Genomic DNA, 21,244 nt, shown 5'->3' with positions numbered 1-21,244 from the left:
GCGAGAGCAAACAAGCTGGCTGTGAGAAGTGGGGAAAAAAGCAAGGCTTTTTCTGCACTTAAAAAATAGACAAAGAATCATGCAAAGTGGTAAAACAAACAAAACAAAACAAAATTCAAAGCAATTTTTGTTGCATTTCTTGAAACAAGGGGCCTTGCAAACCGAGCCACAGCTCCCATGGACCCCAGCGGCGGCGGGGAGCAAATTACTCTCGCTGCGACTAGAAAGGCAAAACCTACGCGTTCACCGGGAGCGCGAGACGCCTCGCGCTACCCGCTTTAACCAATTAGAGAGCAGAGTGGGTCGGGCCTCACCTGCGATTGCAACAGCGGGTGGGCGGGACTGGGGCCCCGCGCCTGCGCTTCCCCAGCGCTGGGCCCGCGCCTCCTCTGGCCAGTTTGCTGACTGCTGGGAGTCGGTGCTGCGTGCCTGTGTCGCGTCTGCAGAAACTCTTCCCTCTTGTCTGCTCAGCTCGGCTCCGTGATGCCGGTGGACCTCGGCAAGTGGTCCGGGCCTTTGAGCCTGCAGGAAGTGGAGGAGCGGCCGCAGCATGCGCTGCATGTCAAATACACCGGGACGGAGGTCGACGAGCTGGGCAAAGTGCTGACGCCCACCCAGGTACCCAAGGGCGCAGGGGGTGCAGCTGCTCGAGGCGTGGAGCCGGCGGGGCGGGGGGCCGGCGGAGATGGGGAGGAGGGTCCGGCCTGCGCGCGCCGGCTCCTGCGAGGGAAGGGCGTCGCGGTTCCCACCCCGCAGGCCTAAGGACACCTGCGGGCACCTGCGGGCACCTGCGGGCACCTGCGGGCACCCGCACGTACCCGCACGTGGCGGGCGGGCTCGGCCTGCAGGAGACAGTGATCTACTTCCCGGGCACTTCAAGGCGTAGGCTGGGGCGAAGGCCCAGAAACAGCTCGGGGCCGCGGGCAGGGGGCCTGGCGCGGGGGCGAGGAGGCGGCGGTGCCCGAAAAGTGCTGGGTCGTGGCCACCCCTTGGGCTCCAGACCTCCCCTCAGGTCTCAGGATTTTAGGCCTCAGTTTGGGGAGCAAAAGCCCCATCCGAAGGCATGTGACGCATTATGTAACCGGTGACCAGCATCGCTCAGCGATTCTTCCTTTTGTCTTAGCGGGCTAGGGCACGAAGCCACCCAAAGCTAAGCGAGCCTTCTGCAGCTGGAAGGCTCTAGGGCAACGGCCTTGTTCTGCCGTTTGGCGCGCGACCAGGTCAGGTTCTGGCGACCGCAAGTAGGAAAACTAAAGCGTCCAGTACTTGCCAGTTGTTGGTCGTGAAACTCCGGGGCAATGATGTGAATCAGCTGCGCTGACAGTTTATTGCTTTGGATATTTACACAGCTTCTTGCTTTAGATGTTTAAATATAAAGTGCCCCTCTGCAGCCTGCCATTTTCCCAGACGCACTGTCCAGTCTGGCCACCTCGACTTTCTCATTTTCTGTGCACTTTTAAGTGTCCAGTTAATTCAGATTTCACTTTAGCAGGCCCTAGCTCAGCTGCTGGTCACCAGATCTAGAAACCCGGTCATTCCATACCATGAGGTTGTAGTTTGGAAGACTCCATCACCACCAGGGTTGAGATCCTTTCTGTTAATAACATGCCAGCCCTATAGTGTTGTTGGGACTAAAATAAATTAATGTATATTGAACTTAAGCTCCTGGTTTTTAGCAGAGTCAATACTTTAGCGTTTATTAATAATCTGTGTTTTACCTCTGAAGAACCTGAAATCAAATAGCGTTGGCTTCTTCAGCATTTTTCTTTTTAACTCCAAAGTGGTTCCTTCCTACAGGTTAAGAACCGGCCCACCAGTATTGCATGGGATGGTCTTGATCCAGGTAAACTCTACACCTTGGTCCTGACAGATCCAGACGCTCCCAGCAGGAAGGACCCCAAATACAGGCAAGTTGAGGAAAGATTGGGAAGCACCAGGTCATCCAAGTATGATCTGGTGCTTCCTGGCAGTGTGTAAACCCCTTGCTGGACATGCTGTGCCAGCAGAAGTAGACCCCGTTTGGGATGGTCGCACCCACGCTTAAGCCATTTCCTCCTCCTTCAGTCCCTAGAGCAGGAGTCTGGAAACTATAGTGGAGAGCTACATCGGCCCGACACCTGTTTTTTTGTATAGCCTCATGGGCTAAGAATGGTTTTTACATTTTTAAGTGATTGAAATTGAAAGAATAATACTTTGTTAACATGTGAAAATTACATGAAATTCAAATTTCAGTGTGCATGGCAAAGACTAAAACGTTTACTGTCTGGCCCTGTGGAAAAAAATTTGCTTGATACTGCTTAGAGCATCTTGGAAGGAGAGAAAGAGGGAGGGAGGTACGGGGCCCTCTCCTCTACAGACCAAGTGAGGTTTGTGCCCACGAGAGCAGGACTCTCAGTCTCGTTCATCACTGCAGCATAGTCCAGAACATGTGTTTCATTGCATGTTTGCTGGCTGTGCATTGAGTGTGTACTTACTTCCTGTGGTGCTGACTGTCTTGTGTTCCTCGTCCTAGGGAATGGCACCATTTTCTGGTGGTCAACATGAAAGGCAACGACATTAGCAGTGGCACAGTCCTTTCTGATTATGTCGGCTCTGGGCCTCCCAAGGGCACAGGTCAGTAAAGGTTGCTTTGTGGGGGAGGTGGGAGTGGCAGTGTGTACACATTAGGATTGGCCCAAAGGGCTGCAAAGTTTAGTCTGGTTCTCCCGATCCCTTAGCCTAGTGGAGCTTTCAGACAGTGTAGTTCACCTTCCGGGCAGTGGCCTGCCAGAGATATTGACACCTACAGTAGCATCGGGTGGCTAGAATCTTGGGTTGTGGTCAGGTGGATTGTCCATTAGTACTGCCTCTCAGCCACTAGGCCTCTATATGCAGGAAAGTCTGAGAGGATTCTAAGGAAGCAGTGTTGCAGAAAGCTTGGAACAACTTTCAGAGAGGTGGGAGCTGGGGGGTGGGGGGTAGGATGTGCTGCTGCACATGGATTGAATGCAGTTAACCCATCTAAGTTCTGTATTCAGCCTTTGACCTGTGGGATCTTTGAGTTTCCACTTCCCACAAAAGATCTCAGAAATGATCATAGTTTCTTAACTGTAAGATATTGGCTTCTTTATCTCTTCGCAGTTCCTTTGTGTCAAAAATCTAGCGTGGTATCATCTTGAAAAGATTTGGAAGGCTTTAAGAAGTATACTAAAGATACACACATGGTATTGTGTTGTGTTATATATCACAATTCTATATACAAAGAGAATATTGCATTGAAACTCTCCAAGTCGGATAAGCTAATGATAGTGGAAGATGCGCTGTTAATGCTTTACTGTGCGTTACAGGATGCTTTCATTTGCTGGAACAAGGAAGTAGTGGCGATGGGGAGACATGTTGTCTAGTCTGAGAAGGTATAAGAAGGTCCCTGACAGGAACAGTTGGCCCTAGACTCATTCTTTATCTGTAGACCTCAAAGCTTCTGATGGCTTCAGGCCCTCTCTTGTGTTCCTAAGAGGAAGGTAAAGGTACATCTTTCCCAGGAATCTATTAAGTTCTCAAGGGCAGTTATACAATTAGGCAGTTTAATTATGGGAAGTGCACACATGAGAATAAAGCAATTCTCTCAAGTAGGAGCTTTGTTCTCATTAACAAAAAAGCCTTGACGACTTTTTTCCCTTCCCTCTTGCTTTTTAAAAAATATCCTTTTAGAATAATTTACAGAGAATAAAATGCCCAAAGCATAGTTTTAGTCTGTGATTATTGACTGATAGATGGTGACCCATGTAAGCATCTTTGAAAACAAGATGTTTCTCAGCATCTTTGCTACTTAGTTGGTTAAAGTGAGTCTTACCAGGCACTAGGGTAGGTTCTGGGGTGAGAACGGTCAACAAGACAAACACCATTGCTTTATGCTAGAGTTCTCTTTCTAGTGAGAAAAAGTCAGACTTTTAGAGAAGTGTTACCATCACAGAAGTGAAAGGGGTGTTCACATGGGGGTAGTGGCTAGCACTTGGGTCCCAGTGGAGATGGGCTGGGAGCCTGTAGCAGGATGAGTAAGCGTTGAAGGCTAGGTAGGAGGGGTGGGCAGCAGCCTCAGAGGTTGTAAGGCTGGGGTGTGGACCTGACACCCATTGCAGTGGGAAGCTATTGGGTGATTGCCAGCAGCTGAATGATCTGATTCCTACCTCTGTGGGTGCTTAGTGTTCCTCTTGTAGATGGAGTGGCTGGGGCCCTCCACATTGGCATGTTCTGTGAAAATGGGGGACGTCTCCATCCCTGATGTGTTACCATGCATACATCTTCCTGCCTCCCCCTCCAGGCCTTCATCGATACATCTGGCTGGTATACGAGCAGAGTGGGCCACTGAAGTGTGATGAGCCCATTCTCAGCAACCGATCTGGAGACCACCGTGGCAAATTCAAAGTGGCATCTTTTCGCAAAAAATACGAGCTTGGGCCCCCGGTGGCTGGCACATGTTACCAGGCAGAATGGGATGACTATGTGCCCAAACTCTGTGAGCAGCTGTCTGGGAAGTAGGGCAGTGCTGGGAGACAGTAGCTGTCCCAGAAGTCTCAAGCAGTGTTCTCAAGTTCAGTGATGCATGTAGATTTCTCCACTTTCCCCATCCCCGTTCTCACAGGTGAGGCCTGAGCAATCAGATAGTGGTTTAGAGTGACTTTTCCTCCTGCCTATCCTTTATAATTCTAGAGAGTCACACCTCGGGTTTATGTTTTGATCAAAACTGAACTCCATTTTGGGGGATATTTTGGTACTATGTTGGGGTTATCAAATTGTTAATATAAGAAGAGCAACCCAGAATTTAAAGAAAGGAAAATTGAGGTGAAAGACCAGGTTTATAGTTAATAGGGCCAAGCATCAAAGAATCTTTAAGGGAGGTTTAAAAAAAAAAAGATTCATTGCCTCTGCCTTTGTCAGCCTGAGTCCGGAATTGTGCCCGATGGCACTTCTGGGTCATGTTTTCATGGCCGTGTCTCTCACCATGACAGCCAGAGGCTGGTGTGTCCACTAACCCCCAGCGTGGTACATCTCAGACTGTTTACTCTAGGGGTCAGTGTCCTGCTCTGGTTTCTCTCAAGGGTAGTACTGGAAAAAAGCAACAGGGAGAGTTGCTTGGCAGTTGAGGCTCAGCCATCTGGATGAGCTGCAGGGCTGGTTGAGGGGGTAGTCAAAATCCTTTAGCCTCTGCCTGTTGAACCAGTCACTCTTCGTCTATAGAAAAGCTGATCTGGAGTTGCGGAATGTTGTGTAAATTCTGCTGTTTGCTTATAGTGAATAAAAATAAAAACATTGTGTGGATAAACCCAGTCTCCAGGTATTTTGCCCTTTTTGGCTATGGGGGCCTCATAAATGTGGGAAGTCAGGAGACAACCTCTAAGGGTGAGTGGTCCCTTTCGACCATTAGTGATGACTGGGACTTCACTCAGGGACCAAAACAGAGGATCCATGTTTGTACACATGCCATCAAACTACAGCAGGAGCAACCATTCTAGCTTGAGGGTTTAAAAAAAAAAATCACAAAGCTTTAGGCCAACTCCTCTTGCTCAAAAAGTACCTTTGCTTTTCTCAAGTGGTCCTTTCTACCAGAGAGTGAAACCAGTGGGAAGCCTTTCCCCTTGGTGGTGTTGCTCACAGGAATAGTGACTTAGAAATAGGCCACACCTCTCACTGTTCTGACTTGTTATCCATATAGAATCTACACCCAAAAGGTGAAAGGGTGGGTGGGGGGAGATTACAGCTGATCCTTAAACAGCATGGGGGTTATAGGCACCCACTGCCTGTGCAGTTGAAAATCTGTGTAATTTTTCATTCCCCTCAAATTTAACTGCTAATAGTCTAGTGTTGACCGGAAGCCTTACTGATAACATATATAGTTGATTAACACATTTTGCATATTATGTGTATCATATACTGTATTCTTATAATGAAGTAATCTAGAGGAAAGAAAATGTCACTAAGAAAATTATAAGGAAGAGAGAAAACACATTTACAGTCTTATACTGGAGAAACTCCACATAAAAGTGGACCCTCGCAGTGGGAACCCCTGTTGTTCAAGGGTCCACTGTACTTTCATACCTTTTGATGTACCAAAAAGAAAGGATTTGAAAGTATTTGAAAGTTCGTATCACTGGGATCCCTGGGTGGCTCAGCAGTTTAGTGCCTGCCTTTGGCCCAGGGCGCGATCCTGGAGACCCGGAATCGAATCCCACGTCGGGCTCCCGGTGCATGGAGCCTGCTTCTCCCTCTGCCTGTGTCTCTGCCTCTCTCTCTGTGTGTGACAATCATAAATTAAAAAAAAAAAAAAAACAAAAAACTGAAAGTTCATATCACTGACCTGGTTTGTGTCAGAGAAGGAATCATGGATGGGCCTGTGCTAATTAAGCGAGGCTGGGTTTTTCTCCCAACCTTTTGCTGCAGTTCCTTCTCCAAAATGTTGCTTTGTGTAATCTTTATAGGGGGAAGATAGAGAATAATATTTTCTAACTTTAGGGTTTTAAAATTCAATTTTTAAATAATTTGCAAGACAAAAATTATGTAAAGAAAACAACTACCCCACTGACTTTATATTTTAAGTGGGCTCCACACCCAGTGTGGGGCTTGAACTCACAACCCTGAGATCAAGTCATATGTTCTACCTACTGAGCCAGCCAGGTGCCCCTTGCCCTGTTGACTTTATTTTTTTAAATATTTAAATTCGGAATCCCTGGGTGGCCCAGCAGTTTAGTGCCTGCCTTCGGCCCAGGGTGTGATCCTGGAGACCCGAGATCGAGTCCTGCGTCAGGTTCCTGGCATGGAGCCTGCTTCTTCCTCTGCCTGTGTCTGCCTCTCTCTCTCTGTGTCTCTCATGAATAAATAAATAAATAAATCTTTAAAAAATAAATATTTAAATTCAATTTACCAACATATAACACCCAGTGTCAGTCACAGAGACTGAAAAATCAATTAGGAATTATGGTGGTATGTTAGTTTTCTTATCTAAAATAGGTATAGACTCAAAAATGATTGAGAAAAAGGCAAACAACCCAACTAAAAAAGGTGAAGTGTATGCAGAAGACGTTCACATGAAAAGAATACATAGGAAAAGATATATTAGGAGGCATAGAAGCAAGGGGATATCCTGTCTCCCCTTTTAAACTTGGAAGGTGAAGTGAACTTGCCCAAGGACACCTAGTTGGGAAGTGGGTGATCTGGATTCTGAACCTAGCTCTGGTCTCAGAGCCCAGCTCATAACTACAAACCCACAAGTTCCCTTTGAGGCTTAGCCTCCTGTGGAAAAGGAGTGGTGGCAGGGCAGGCAAAGGCAGGGGATCATCAGTCTCCATATTTACCTCCAGGGTTGTTGGAGAACAAAATGGTCTTTTGTGGAGATGAAGTGAATATGTAGAAATGAGGTTGACCTGATTCACACGTAGGAACAAAGTTCACAAATGACCAGCTTTCTTCAAGGCGCTTTCTTGTTTAGAATGTTTGCCAAAAATGTGTCTCTATATAGAAGGGTTTAGAATGAAGAGATATGGGAGTCTTTACTCTGCATTATCACAGCTGGAGCAGCCCTGCCAGAGGCCAGTATTCTAACAACTGGAATCTCGGGAACTGGTGCTCATTCTGATTTCATGGCCAAATGTGTCAGATGTGGTCATTACTCTGGAAACCCTAAATTAAACCTGATCAACAGATGAGATCAGATCTTGGGAACACAGGGTTGGTATCTATCTAATACTTAGGCATGGCAGCCCATGGCCTATATCCTCTCCTGGGTCAGGGAGCAAAGGACTTCTATTCTTAAATTGGCGCTATGTCAAAGAGCCTCAGCATCCACTTAAAACCTGGCAGCTGTTTGAGTTGATCTGTGATGTAGACCAGATCCTTAAATGGCCTATGAGAGTCTATATGATGTGGCCCCCACCCCCCACCATTTACCTCTAGCTTCCTGTGGTTGTCTTCTCACTAAGCTCCAAACTTGTCAGCTGCCTCTCAGTTCCTTGGCAAGCCAGACTGGTCCCTTACAAACATTGCCTGGAATCTTCCTCTTCCACTTTCTTTGACATTATCCCAATTATCCTTTAAGTATCCCTTAACTGACCTTCAGGAAATCCTGACTAGGCTGGATTCTCCTGTACCACTGCATTGTAACATTTTACTGTTATAATTTTAAAATAGTAAACGTGTCATTTTTTGTTTAATGTTCATCTCCTCCATTAGCCTGGAGCCTTCTTGAAGGCAAGGATAACTAATGTCCTGCTTAGTATTTCCAGCATTGGACATAAGAAATCTAATGACCATCAGTTGAATGAATCATTGTAAAGAGGTTCTTCAGTTAGGGAGTATGGACTTCTTTATATTCATATGCCATATCCTAAAGGTTCATTCTCCTCTTCCCAAATGTATACTTCTACAAAAATTCACATACAACAGTTTTACAGAGCTCTTTAAAGCCCATTTATCAACTCTCTAATTCTGATGACCATAAATATCAGAAAGCTGATCTTAGTCTGGTGTCCCCTCTACTCAGGAATCTGTATCTTTATTTATTTTTTTAAGATTGTATTTATTTTAGAGCAGGGTGGTGGTGGGATGGCAGAGAGGGAAAGAGCAAGAGTCTCAAGCAGACCCCATGCTGAGCACAGAGCCCCATGCGAGGCTCAATCTCATGGCCTGATCGTGACTTGAGCTGAAACCAAGAGTTGGCTGCTTAACTGAGCATCCAGACGCCCCTATAATTGATTTTTTTCAACATTTAAAATTATATCTTCTTGGTACTCCTTTGCTCATTATGGATGTCTATCTTTGATAATGCTCTTAGTCTTGAAGTCTATTTTAGTTGATAGTCGCCTTATGCCTATTTGCATGGTACTCCCCTCCCCATTCATTTACTTTCAATTTGTGTCTTTATATTTGTGTCTTTATATTTAGTTTGTCTCTTATAATCAGCAAACAGTCTTTTTTTAAATTCACTCTGTCAGTTTTAGCTGGACTGTTTGGAAACCATATTTAATATAAGTTATTTAAATTTAAGTCTACCATCTTAGGTGTTCTTTTTGCTCCTCTTTTTATGGCTGTTTTCCCTTGTCCTACCTTCTTTTGGATTATTGAATATTTTAATTTATCTATTGGCCTTTTGGCTATTATACCTCTTTGGGTTTTCTTTTTGTTTTTGTAGTTAACTCTGGGAGTTACAATATACATAACTAATTTTTCATAGTCTGCTGAGAATTAGAATGGTAAATTCTTCGTGTAAAATGTAGAAGCATGGAAACCATATGCATCCTTTAACCCCCAGCCATTGTTATAGTTATTATGGATTGCATTTAGATACATCAAAACCCTCCCAGACAATAATTTTTGCTTTCAATGAAAAGACTATATATTTTTATATATTTTAAGGATTATAGGAGGGGGGAAAAACTTTTATATTTATCTAGGTATTTACCGTTTGTTGTTCTTTCATTCCCAGAGATCCAGGTTTCATTCTGGTATCATTTCCCTTCAGTATGAAGAACTCCCTTTGGCATTTCTTGTAGAATACTTCTGCTGACAGTAACTTCTTTTAATTTTTCATCTGAGGATGATTTTTTTTTTTACCTCATTCCTCTGTGTAGGTGGCTTTTCCATAATTCACCTGCTTTTATTTTTTTCAGTGTCCTCAGATAGTTGCATTTGGTCTAGTTTTTAGTTGTAATCAGAGGGAAAAACACACTGCTATGCCAAACTAGAATAAAAATATATCTTTTATACCATTTCTATGGCAAAGTAGATTACTAAATTAAAATCAGAGGGGTATATGGAGTTCATACATGGGCATGTTTCCAGATGCCCCAAAATATGCTTTTTCAATAGATACATAATAATTTCAGATGGTGGTAAATTCAAGAAATTTTTTTTTTTTTACACTCAATTAGATATCACTGGTTTGCTGATATTTCCTATGATTGTAATTGCTTCAGTTCCTTTGAACTCCTGGTAGTACCCAACTTGCATTGTCATGGCTTGTCCACTGTTGATTAACTTAGTGCCTTATTTCTGTGGAGATTTAAACCATGAGCTCCAGCAGAGTAGTGATCCCCATCCACCCTATTTACGGCTGTATCTCCCCCCTGCCCCGGCACACAATAGATGCTCAATAAACATTTTTTGAATGAATGAGCTGATCTTGGCACTTTGGATATCTCTTCTGCCTTTTTATTTATAGCATGTATGACCACGTAAGATCATTTATTTTTTTTAATTATTGTGTCATCATTTTCCTCCTACTCCTAATGTAAGCCCCGGTAGGGCAAGGATTTTTTTTTTTTAATTTTTTTTTATTGGAGTTCAATTTGCCAACATACAGCATAACACCCAGTGCTCATCCCGCCAAGTGCCCCCACCCTCAGTGACCATCACCCAGTCACCCCAACCCCCGCCCACCTCCCCTTCCACTACCCCTTGTTTATTTCCCAGAGTTAGGTGTCTCTTATGTTTTGTCATAGGGCAAGGATCTTTACCTCTTTAAGATATACTGATGTATCTTGGTACTCACTGAATAAATAGTTACAAATAAAATATAAGCAGCCCTTACCAATACATATGACAAACCTATAATAATTCTTTCCTTTTTAAACTCAGGGGAGATTAGTATATACTGGAGAATACAGGACGCAGGCTCTCTGCTTCCGCCCTTAGTATCTCTTTTGTACCTGTTCTTTTGCTGCCATTCTGGTCCTAGGCAGGTACTAGGAGTTGGAAGACTCAGGTGTTAGGAGCAGGGACTTACATTCCTTCTTTCCAGTAACTTTACCTTGCGGCACATCACTGACAAACTTGTGGAGGGGAACTTTTTCTAGAGATTAGCACTATAATTTAACAGAAATAAAGCTTTTCACAAGCTAGCTAGATGTTTTTTGCTAGTGAGAAATGAAACAAACTATGGGAAGTTTTTCTGCCTTATTAATGATTTAGTCTGAGACAGACACACACACACACACACACACACACACAGAGGCAGAGACAAAGGCAGAGGGAGAAGCAGGCTCCATGCAGGGAGCCCGACGTGGGACTTGATCCTGGGTCTCCAGGATCACACCCTGGGCCAAAGGCGGTGCTAAACCGCTGAGCCACCTGGGCTGCCCAAGATAGGTCTTGATTCAGACTCCACTTCTACCACTTACCCTGCTGAGTTTATTTCCTCATCTGTAAAATGCTTAATGTTGTATCCCATCAAATAGTAAGCATAAGCATGCAATACAGGTTATGTTTTTCATGGACAATTATGAGTATTCTAGCCTTTTCCAGTGTTATTTTTGGATGGATCTAATACAGAAATGTCAATGAACTAAGCTGCTTAGGAAACTTATTTTGGATACTCGATAATTATTCTGTTGATAATTATTGTATAATCTTTTGAGTATATCTTTCTGCTTTAGTCTATCACAGTGAACACGGCTGGTCATATTATCTAGGATGACTGAACAGCCTGTAGGATAAAAGAATGATTTTCAGGTCATCATGCTAAACATAAATTTTCATTGTCCAGGACTTAGAACCCTAAAAATAGGAGATCTTACTGAAATGGTCTTGACCCTAAAAACATATCTTAGAAGTTATATATATTACTACCTCATTGTTATGCACATAAAATTATTCTAAGAGAAGCAGAATATGAGAGGATCTATTATAGTGGGACTATTTCAAATATTTGGTCATAATCTCTAATAGCTTGCTTTTCCTGTAAGAGTGTATAACTTCTTAGCAGTGCATGTGCCTATATATGACTGGCACACATGCATGCACATGTGCCTTTTTCTAAAGGGCAAACAGGTGCAACTTACCACTTGAAACAGTGCAACATTATCTTCAGCTCCGTAGAAGAACTTGGAAGACATAGCTTTACCTGAAAATCTCTTGGAACAGAGATGGCTCTTCTTGGAACAACCAAGGCTGTGGAAAATGGTTTCTGGAGGGCAGGTCTCCCTCTGAATCATGAATTGCTGAACCTAGAAGGGAAACTTCCTGCTACAATAACACAGCAAGGCGATGTAATGAACATTTTATTTACAAATATAATTAAAAGCTCTGACAGTTATCATGCTCTTCCTTGGAACCTGAAAAATGTTTTGTTTTGTTTTTTTTTAAAGTGCATGCAAAAGAAGTAAAGCCTTTTTTTTTTCATCATTTTTTATTGTAAGAAAATACACAGTTTGAAAGTGTGAATAATGCAATATTTATGACCAAGATATGGGACTCAGGGAGGGGAAGGGACATAAAGAAAAAGATCAAGATGATCTGATTGAGAGACAGTGTTGAACTCCAAATACTGAATTGGAAAAGGAGGGAGGTCGGGAGGAATAGGAGGAAGTAAAAAAATTTGATCAGAGAAACAGTTAAAATACAATATGAAAATAAGTAATACCTCTCCTTAAATTCCTTCTATACACAAAATACACGATTTGCCAAAGCCCAATTTGTGCTACTGGGATTCTGTGAGCTCCTTAAGTGTATTCACATCCTCTGCAACAGCAGAAAATGATTATGATACAATCAGAATATGCTGAAGACAAGTTAAACTCTTGCCAGCAGGTTCTTAAAAATCACAAGATCTCTTCACCCCACCCACCCCCCATCCCCAAAAAAGTAATAATATGTCACCACTGATATGTACATCACAATTAGTTTCTGTAAAATGTATCAAATTTTCAATCTTTAATAAAACTTTGTTTTTTTTTTTATTCCTGATGAATAAATACCAAAAAAATAAAATAAAATAAAATAATGCAGCAGCTAGTTAAGGTGTAAGGCTGCGGATATTGTGTCTCTCTCCCCCTTGGCATTTATTATTATTATTTATTTATTTATTTATTTTTTTGCTTTACTTTCACAGATTGGTGGTAATGAGTGATTGCTTAAAGCAATATACATCCACTTTTTGTTGTTGTTGTTGGTTTATTGTTTTGTTAAAACTGTCTCCAAAGTTTTCACTGAAACATTTTGAATCACATCAATACTGTGACGTGTACTATGAATAGAAGAGATGGCCAGGTTTTGGCCAGCACTGAAAGTTGACACGGGGGGAGGAAGGGGCCCCTGATGGAGTAAGAATAAACAGGCACTAGTCCGACACGATGTCAGTAAGAGTAAGAGAGAGAGAGAGAGAGTGAGAGCAACGCCCGTTAAAATGGGGAATGTGGTTTTGCAGGGTCTGAATTTTTTTCTGTTTTCTTTTTTTTTCTTTTTTTTTTTCTTTTTTTTTTTGTAAATGGCAAAAAAATTTAATCTCATCTATAGTCCTCCTTAGGAAAATCTAATGTAACCAAATTCCCAAATCCCATTCTGAGGCTCTCCATGTCAAAAGTTTCAATCTCTCGCTCTTGCCTTTCCAATAGGTACTTTATTCTCTCGCTGCGTTCCTTCTGAAGGGCAGCCAGCTCTTCTTCAATCTGAAATAAGCACAATGAGCAATTCTTAATGGAAAGGATCTCCCTGCAGGCACCCACAAACACACATGTTCACATACATGCACACACATAACACACAAGCACACAGGAACTAAGTGTAAACTAGACTGGGGAAGGCTGGGAGAATCCTGGGATAAATCCGTTATATTTAAAATTTGCTCACAAGAATTAAAATGTTTGGGGCCCACCTGGGGCTAGCACTTCTAGCAAACCAAGCAGTTGGGCTGATCTAGGTCAGTGTCCTGTCTCAGCAGGAGATGGCTCAGGAGAAGCTAAAAGATACTCAAGCACAATTAGACTGTGCTGCTTTCCCATAGAGAGCCAAATGCCCCCTGGGTCATTAGCAATTTAGTTCTAGAACAGGAGCTGTGAAAACAGTCTCTTACATTGGTCTCAGGGAAGTACCAGAAGAAAGTACAAATAACCGGTTAAGTAAATAAATGCTTAACAGCTTTGAGATACTTTATGAAATCTTTTCTACTTCATATTCTTCAGCAATATTTAAAGCAATGTATATTTCCATTCTGATAACATTTATTATGCATGGCAATATCAGCCTCTCTTCATTTTAATTTTTTTTTTTTTATGGAGCCCTGCTGGTGATTTCTTTGGTTTAGAAATAGCTGAAAATAAAAATCCAATCTGCATTTCGCTTCCTTATACCGTTTAAGCAGTCATGCTATCAGCTCATAACACCTTTCACAAACGTCTTATCATGCTATTCTTCTGGCTGTGAAGGTGTAGGGCTTCCTAGCAGAGTAATAGAAAGAGCTTAGGCTGTGGGGTCAGATTTATACAAGTAACTTAACCATTTGGAGCCTTAGAATCCTGCCTGTTGAGTGGAGATGATTCCTATCTCTCAGGGGGTACTAGGAGGATAAAACCAGATAGGAAGTGAACAGTGCCTAGTTCAGGTACACAGGCAGGGCTTCATAAAAGGCAGTTCCCTAGCCCACGGTCCATCCTCCATCCAACTGTATGGGACCCAGAGTAACACTCTCATACCTTCTGCTCAAGATGTGCTCTGCGTAGAGACACCCTCTGCTCTAGCTTCTGGAGCTCACGTTCATGTTGTGCCTCTGTTTGCATCTTGATTTTGCTCTGGTAGGCATTGAGCAGCTCCATTTCCTGCTGGAGCTGTAGCCTCAAGGCCTGGCATTCTGCTTCTTGAGCCTCATCTAGCCGTAACTGCAGGCACAAAAGACACACACTGTAATTCACTGCTAGTTTATGGCACCTGGTGACTGCTGGAAGAGGTTTCCTTGTTTGGACTGAAACAGGTCCCCTCAGAAAAACAGATGCCCCAAGTACATTCAGAGTGAGGAATAAAAAATAGTACATTCTGCCCCATGGGCTACAAGGTTCTTTGAATACGTTCTTTAAAGATTCTTTCTTAAGAACAAAACATTCTTAAGAAAAACTGGTTTTCTTAAAACCACACTAGCAGGAGTCAGTATGGCTACATGCTCTGGTGATTAAGCCTGTGGGTTTTGGAGGCAGACTCCTGAGCTTGAAATCTAGCTCCACGATTCACTCAGGTATGTCGCCTTGAGAAGTTACCCCTCCAAGTCTCACTATTTTTCCTCTCAAACAGTAACTATAATAGTTCCTACTGTCTAAGACTGGTATGAGGATTAAACAAAAAAAATTCATATGAATTCCTAGGCATAGTTCTAGATGTATACCAAGTGTTCAGTAAATAGTAGCTGTTATCATTATTTTTGCTTTGACTATCCATTTCCATATTTATATATATTTAACCCTTAAACCATCATACATTTAGGTATCCTTAACTCTAAAAAAATGAGCCCAATCTCCATTTACACTTGGGGACATCCTACAGTTCCTATCAAGTAATGTCAGTCCCTATTGTTGGCTATACACATTATCCTACAGTCCAGCCAATCTAAAACTCAAGCTGTTCAAAAATCTCTTCTCCGCAGAAGATAGCTTGGATGATCTTATGGGGCATGTTCTGGTTTGAAGCAGTAAAGTCCAGATTATAAAGTAGGCTGATAGAGTCCTCTTGCTCCCAATAGCACCTGAACTTTGTATTACACACCACAGTACTGATTCTGTATGAGGAATGCGCAAAGCCAGCCATTCTTTCAATGAGCATAATTGGAGGTTTGGGGCCATTAGTGGGACTTATGTTTTGGGATTGATGATCCTCCTGTCCCAGGCTTGGTTTTGTTTAAATTTATCAGGCCCTCAGTTCAGCTGAAACCAGGAGATAAAAATCCTTGAATTAGACAGTTCTGTCAACTCTGAGCTTATCCACATGTTTCCATACAGACACTTATTCTCCATTTTATACTCTTCCCCCCTAATCTGTACAATTTGTGACATTTAACAATATATCCCAATATATTGATTAAAAAACTTTTGGAAATCTTTTTACACTAGTTTTAGCAAGTTATGTGCATGGTGTATTCTTTAGTACTTTTGGAGAAATATATCATATGAACATGAAATAATGTAATCATATTTCCAAAGTATTTTCTAGTAAACTTACCCAGCTTTCACTAAAATCTACTGAAGAGGATACCTCTTATTTTCCCAATGAGAAATGAAGGGAGAGGAGACACAAGATAAAACAGCCACTCCACAGCCTTACAGATAAATGCCAAAGGGTTTACTGGCTCCCAATAAGATTTACCAATTCCCTCTTGACATGGGAGTTTCCTTACCAACAAAGGGAATGATAGTGTGTTCTTTTCTACTCATCTTTGTTAACTGTTATGAGTCCTGGTCAAATGGGTGAGAGGCTCTTCCTCAGCAGCTTAGACCATCTCTATCTTCTCTTAAACATCTCTATATTCTCTTATTTCTGGCATTCTATTACTAAGGTCCATAACTATGTCATTTTGTACTAGCTCTGACTCTGTAGAAGTGCCAGTCTAGAAATCAGAGAGGATATTCCATTATCTGATATTCATCACCCCAAAGCTGCACATATCAAACCCATTAAAATGTTTTATAGAAATACAGGTAAATAGCATGTCTGTTTCCTTAAGTGGATTAACATGAATAAAAGGATGTGATGGCAGCCACATAATGTAGTATGACCAGACTTACTGGCTTCCCGATGAAATGGGGTCAAATCCCAGCTTCATCACTACTTAGCTAATTACCACTATGTGAGCCCCTAACCCAGGAGTGGGCATGTTCTGGCCCAAGGGCCGAATCTGGTTTGCTGCCTATTTTTTGTCAGTAAGGTTTTATTGGAATACAGATGTGTTCATTCATTTACGTACTACCTGGGGCTGCTTTTGCACAACAAAAGCAGAGTTGAGTAAGTGGTGATAGTGACCCTGGGGTCCACCAAACCTAAGATTTACTACCTGTCCCTCTACAGAAAGTTTGCCAAATCTTGCTGTGTGGCTTTACTTCAATGAACCATACCTTGCAGGTAGAGTTAAAACAGTAAACACTTCAAAGGTCAAAGGGGTTGCACAAGAATGAAATAACACTTAAAACATATCCCTAGTGGTGGCTGGTCCATGGTTAAGGAGTCACTAAGGATAGTAGCATTTATCATACCTACTTTTATCTCCTCCCTACCTCAGGAGAATGGGAATTTCTCTCTTTTTATTCAAGGTCAATAATGAACCTCTATACCTGATCCCATTCTGTCCATCTTATATAACAGGCACTTATTGAACACTTGCTGTGCACCAGGAATTTTTGCAGAGGCTAATGACACAAAGATGAACAAGACAAAAATCCTATCAGCCTTGGTGTCTCAACCAACTCTCTTTCCCCCTCCTTACTCTTAAGCTCTCCCTGCACTCCCATTCCCATCCTACCCTTTAGTTAGGTGGCAAGAGGTCTTTATCTTATCTAACTCCCAGCAGCATTTAATACTGTGGATTTCCCCCTTCCCTTCTGGAAATTTTTCTCTAGTCTTCTGAGATCTTCTCTTGGTTGTTCCCTCCCTCCTCTCCTTTCCAGCCATTAAATATGGGCTCACTTCTTCTAACTTCTCTTCCTAAGGAATCTTATCTATCATCTAGATGTGGATGATTCCCACCTCTTCACCTCTATTTCAGACTTCTCTTCTGATGCCCAGGCTAGCTTCCCCAGTCTGCTAGAGACACCTTCACCTAGAAGGTGCCCAGGCCCCTCAAGCTCAGCATGACTATTAGGTTATCATCATTCCCTTCCCTCTTCCCCAAGCTGCTCCATTTCCTTCTTTATCATAAAGCTAAGTAGCACCATCATCTACAGTTTTGTTCAAACTAAAGACTGGGAGTCGTCCTTAGTCCCTCATGCTCCACTTTACTCTGGAACTAAACGTTTTCACTTCTATCTCCTGCCTATCTCTCAAATTTCATCACTTTCTCCTTCATCTGATCTCCCTCCTTCTGGTCTAGCCACTTGCTTTGCTCAGGTAAAAGCAGCAACTTTATATATGATCTCCTGAGATCCATCTGACCATCTCCCAGGCCATTCTCTGCCTGTCACCAGAGTGATCATTCAGAAATGCAAATCTGATGTCGGTCCCCTTCCTTAATGCTTTTCAATGGCCTCCCATTGCTTTTAGGATCGAGAGCAAAATCCTTAAGAAAGCTTACAAGCCCCTCCATGATCTGGCCCATTTACCCTAGTCTTATTCTCATTTGGTCTCTGTCTTGTTCTCTATATTCCAAATATAATGGACTCTGAATTTGTCAAAGTGCCATTATTTCCCATCTTTACCAATGCAGTTCCTTTGCCTAGAATGTGCTCTCTACACCTCAGCTTCAATACTTATTGTGTTAGGCGTTTCCCGACTCTCCAGACCAGCCTCCTCTCCTGGTTACAATCTGTTGGCAAGCTTGCACTTGGCTCTGCCATTACATGGAGTAGATTTTTTCAATGCATTTCCTCACCTTTCCATAAATTCCATGAAGACATGATACATGACTGTCATTCCCCACAGTATCTCAAGGTGCCTGGGGCACAATAGAGTACTCAAGAAATACTTACTGGATGAACGGATGAATGAATGGTATATGGATTCATACCCTCAACCTCACGTTTAAAGAAGACCTTTAAGCCCTTCCAAAAAAACAGAATTCCTCCTTCAACTGTCTCCTCCTCTAGCTAGTTCTTTCTCCTTCCCTTCACTGATAAGCAGCTGGGAAAAGTAATCTTGCATACAGTTTCTACCTCACTTTATAGCGTATAGTAGTATGCACCACAATATATTTTGCTCCTACTACTCCACTGATTGACTGTGACAGTCATTGGACAAATCCACTGCTAGATCCAATTGGTCTCTCTGCCACATCTGAAATGATCAGCTAGAAGCTTTTGTTTTGGCATCTGTGATGTGCTCTCTCCAGTTCCCCTCCTGCACTGATTATTCATCTTCTTTGATCTGCTCCTCCTCCACTCTCAAATGGTGATGTCTACAGCTCTGTCCCTTGTCCTCTTCCTGATAAAATCTCCTGTCCCTAGAAGGCCTCAAGTATTCTCAACAGCTACAACTTCCCTCATCTAACATGGATGCCTAGCTATTCATCTTGTGTTCCAACACTCTTTTGAGCTACAGATTTCCATTTCTGTACCTCTCTACCTGGATACCCACATAGCTCAGGTAACATATCACAACTTAGTCAATTTTCTTCCAGGCATCCAAACTTCTTCTTCTTTTTTTTTTTTTGTATTGGTAAAATGATAACCCATTCCACTGTCATCAAACCTACTTCCCAAATTGGTCACTGAGCTCCATCTATTCTAACTCCTAAATATTTCTCAAATTATTCTCCCTCCTCACCATCTCCAGGAGCATGTTCTCAGTTCAGGGTTTCATTACTTTTTCCCCTAGGTTATAAAATAGTCTCCTAACAGGTCTCTTTACCTACAGTTGCCACATTACTGCCAGTATTTTTCTAGATGACAAATATGATCTCATCACTCTCCTTCCTAAAATAGGCTTCAGCAGGCTACCCATTGCTTATAGAATGATGTCCAAACTCCTGACTTTTTGAGGGTCTGATCCCCAACCATCCACCTGCTTCCCTCTATACTCCTGCCATATCAACTACTCATTGTTCCCAAATGCACTATCCTCTTTCAGGCCTCGTATCTTTGGGTTCACTGGGTACTCTGCTGGGAATAACTTTTTCCTCTTCTGTCTGTTTGACAAACTATTACTCTTTAAGACTCATCTCCTGGTGAAAGCTGCACTGAATCACAGGAAAGCTCCCATCCCTGGGTTACCAAGACCTTTACAACCTTTCCATTTTGGGTTCCCATAAATCCTCCTTAAATTCTGGACTCACACCAAAGTTCTTTCAGGCCCCAAATACACGCTTTGCAGTGTTTGGACCTTTGCCCATGTAGGACCCTTCCCATAGGGCCTGCTTACTTTAATACATTCCTTCAAGCTTCTTGGCTCTTGCTGGGAAGCTTTTCCTAGACCAGATAGTTATTCTTACTTATCCTCCATAGCTTCCTGCACTTCCCACTTCAAAGCATTTATTATGCTTTTTAAAAAATTGCTTAATTATATGACCTCCTTGCTTGACTAACAAAAAGTGTGAAGACAGGGACCAATTGTTGTCTCTCTAGCTTATCACTCTCTCTCTAAGCCCAGCAGAATGCTGAACACAGATGCTTAGTAAAAGTTTATTGAATGAATGTGTCTGTGTGTCTTATTCATTTGTGCCTAATGTTAGTTGCACCAGTTTTGATGAATGAAAACAAATTATATGAGGTATCTATTATATATTGCCCTCAAAGTCCCTATGTGCCACGGGTCTGATTGAGCATGTTACTCCTTGAGTTCCATCTCATAAGACATACTCCAGCAAGTATCCACATTGGCTTGGCTTTATTCAGCGTCGTCACTTCCTTAGTTCTTTGGGCAGAAAAAAAACCAGTATCCTAAATTTGTGCAAGAATCATCTTGGGAACAAAAGGCTGGATCTTGAATTTTCTTGATTCCCAAAGCTCTTGAAGCTGTGGCACTGAACCTAACCACTTACCGCTTGAGAGGCCATCATTTCATTTATACTCTGTTCATACTGCTCTGCCAAAATGGCAAGTTTTCTTGTCTGCTCATCTTTCAGTGTCTTTAAGATTGTTTTGTGCTCATTCTTTGGAGTAACTTCCAACTGGTGATTCTTGAGTGCTTTATACTGTTTGGTCTGTACTTTGCAAGTGTCCTGAAACTGTTTTTTAATTTGCATTTCCATGGCCTGTGTAGAAGTGACAAAAGGAAAATAAAGACACATTACTAAAAACAGAATCCCTTCCATTTTAATAGTACAACACAGTGCCGGGACCAGTTGTCTTTTGGTGCAGTGGCCTACATTACTAGTCAGTAATAATGAAAAAATAATACATATGACACAGACAAGCGTTATTTACCAATACTTTTGGCCTTCTGTTAAATGAGTAAAAGTAATTTTGAACTTATGAATGAATTTTAAAAAATGAATTATTACAAGGGGATCACAACTCCTAACAGATTGTAGAATGATATGAAGCTTAGTTTGTTAAGGGTTGTTCATTATTTTAATGGCTTCCTAGTCAAAATCTTCAGTGTCGTCTATTGTTTGTTGTTTTTTCCCCACATTTTTTTTTTTTTTGGTCATGTCCTCCCCTACCCATTTCTTTTTTTTTTTTTTTCCCCTACCCATTTCTAAGTGAGAAAGGGGATGGCAATGTATAAACTGGCTCTCACAGCTCTGCGTTTCCTTGGCAAATCAATAAAGGAGAACATCTAAAATAAATAAATAAATAAATAAATAAATAAATAAATAAATAAATAAATAAATAAATACATCTGGATAATACCTCACATCATGACCTATTTCCAC

At 42.1% G+C, this 21,244-nt stretch overlaps 2 protein-coding genes across 3 annotated transcripts in view; one reads left to right on the top strand and one right to left on the bottom strand.

Annotated features, from left to right (window-relative positions):
- The first annotated feature begins 370 nt into the window (after nt 1-370).
- On the top strand, nt 371-5,302 carry PEBP1 (phosphatidylethanolamine binding protein 1). Its single transcript, XM_041729428.1, has 4 exons — nt 371-618; nt 1,798-1,907; nt 2,513-2,613; nt 4,301-5,302. Exons 1-4 carry the CDS (start codon nt 484-486, stop codon nt 4,516-4,518), a joined length of 564 nt encoding a protein of 187 aa, XP_041585362.1. The 5' UTR covers nt 371-483; the 3' UTR covers nt 4,519-5,302.
- A 6,833-nt stretch (nt 5,303-12,135) lies between these two features.
- The window catches only part of TAOK3 (TAO kinase 3), a 181,592-nt gene continuing 172,483 nt past the window's right edge, over nt 12,136-21,244 (bottom strand). For both annotated transcript variants that reach the window (XM_041728803.1, XM_041728804.1), the window contains 3 exons: nt 20,408-20,620; nt 14,436-14,618; nt 12,136-13,412 (listed from right to left, as the gene is read on the bottom strand). In XM_041728803.1, coding sequence (XP_041584737.1) covers nt 13,251-13,412; nt 14,436-14,618; nt 20,408-20,620 — 558 coding nt within the window. In that variant the 3' untranslated portion in view covers nt 12,136-13,250. The remainder of the gene's footprint in view (nt 13,413-14,435; nt 14,619-20,407; nt 20,621-21,244) is intronic.

This window comes from Vulpes lagopus, chromosome 14 (assembly GCF_018345385.1).
Source record: "Vulpes lagopus strain Blue_001 chromosome 14, ASM1834538v1, whole genome shotgun sequence".
In the NCBI taxonomy this organism is placed as follows: Eukaryota; Metazoa; Chordata; class Mammalia; order Carnivora; family Canidae; genus Vulpes; species Vulpes lagopus.
This window is presented reverse-complemented; position numbering and strand designations above follow the sequence as displayed.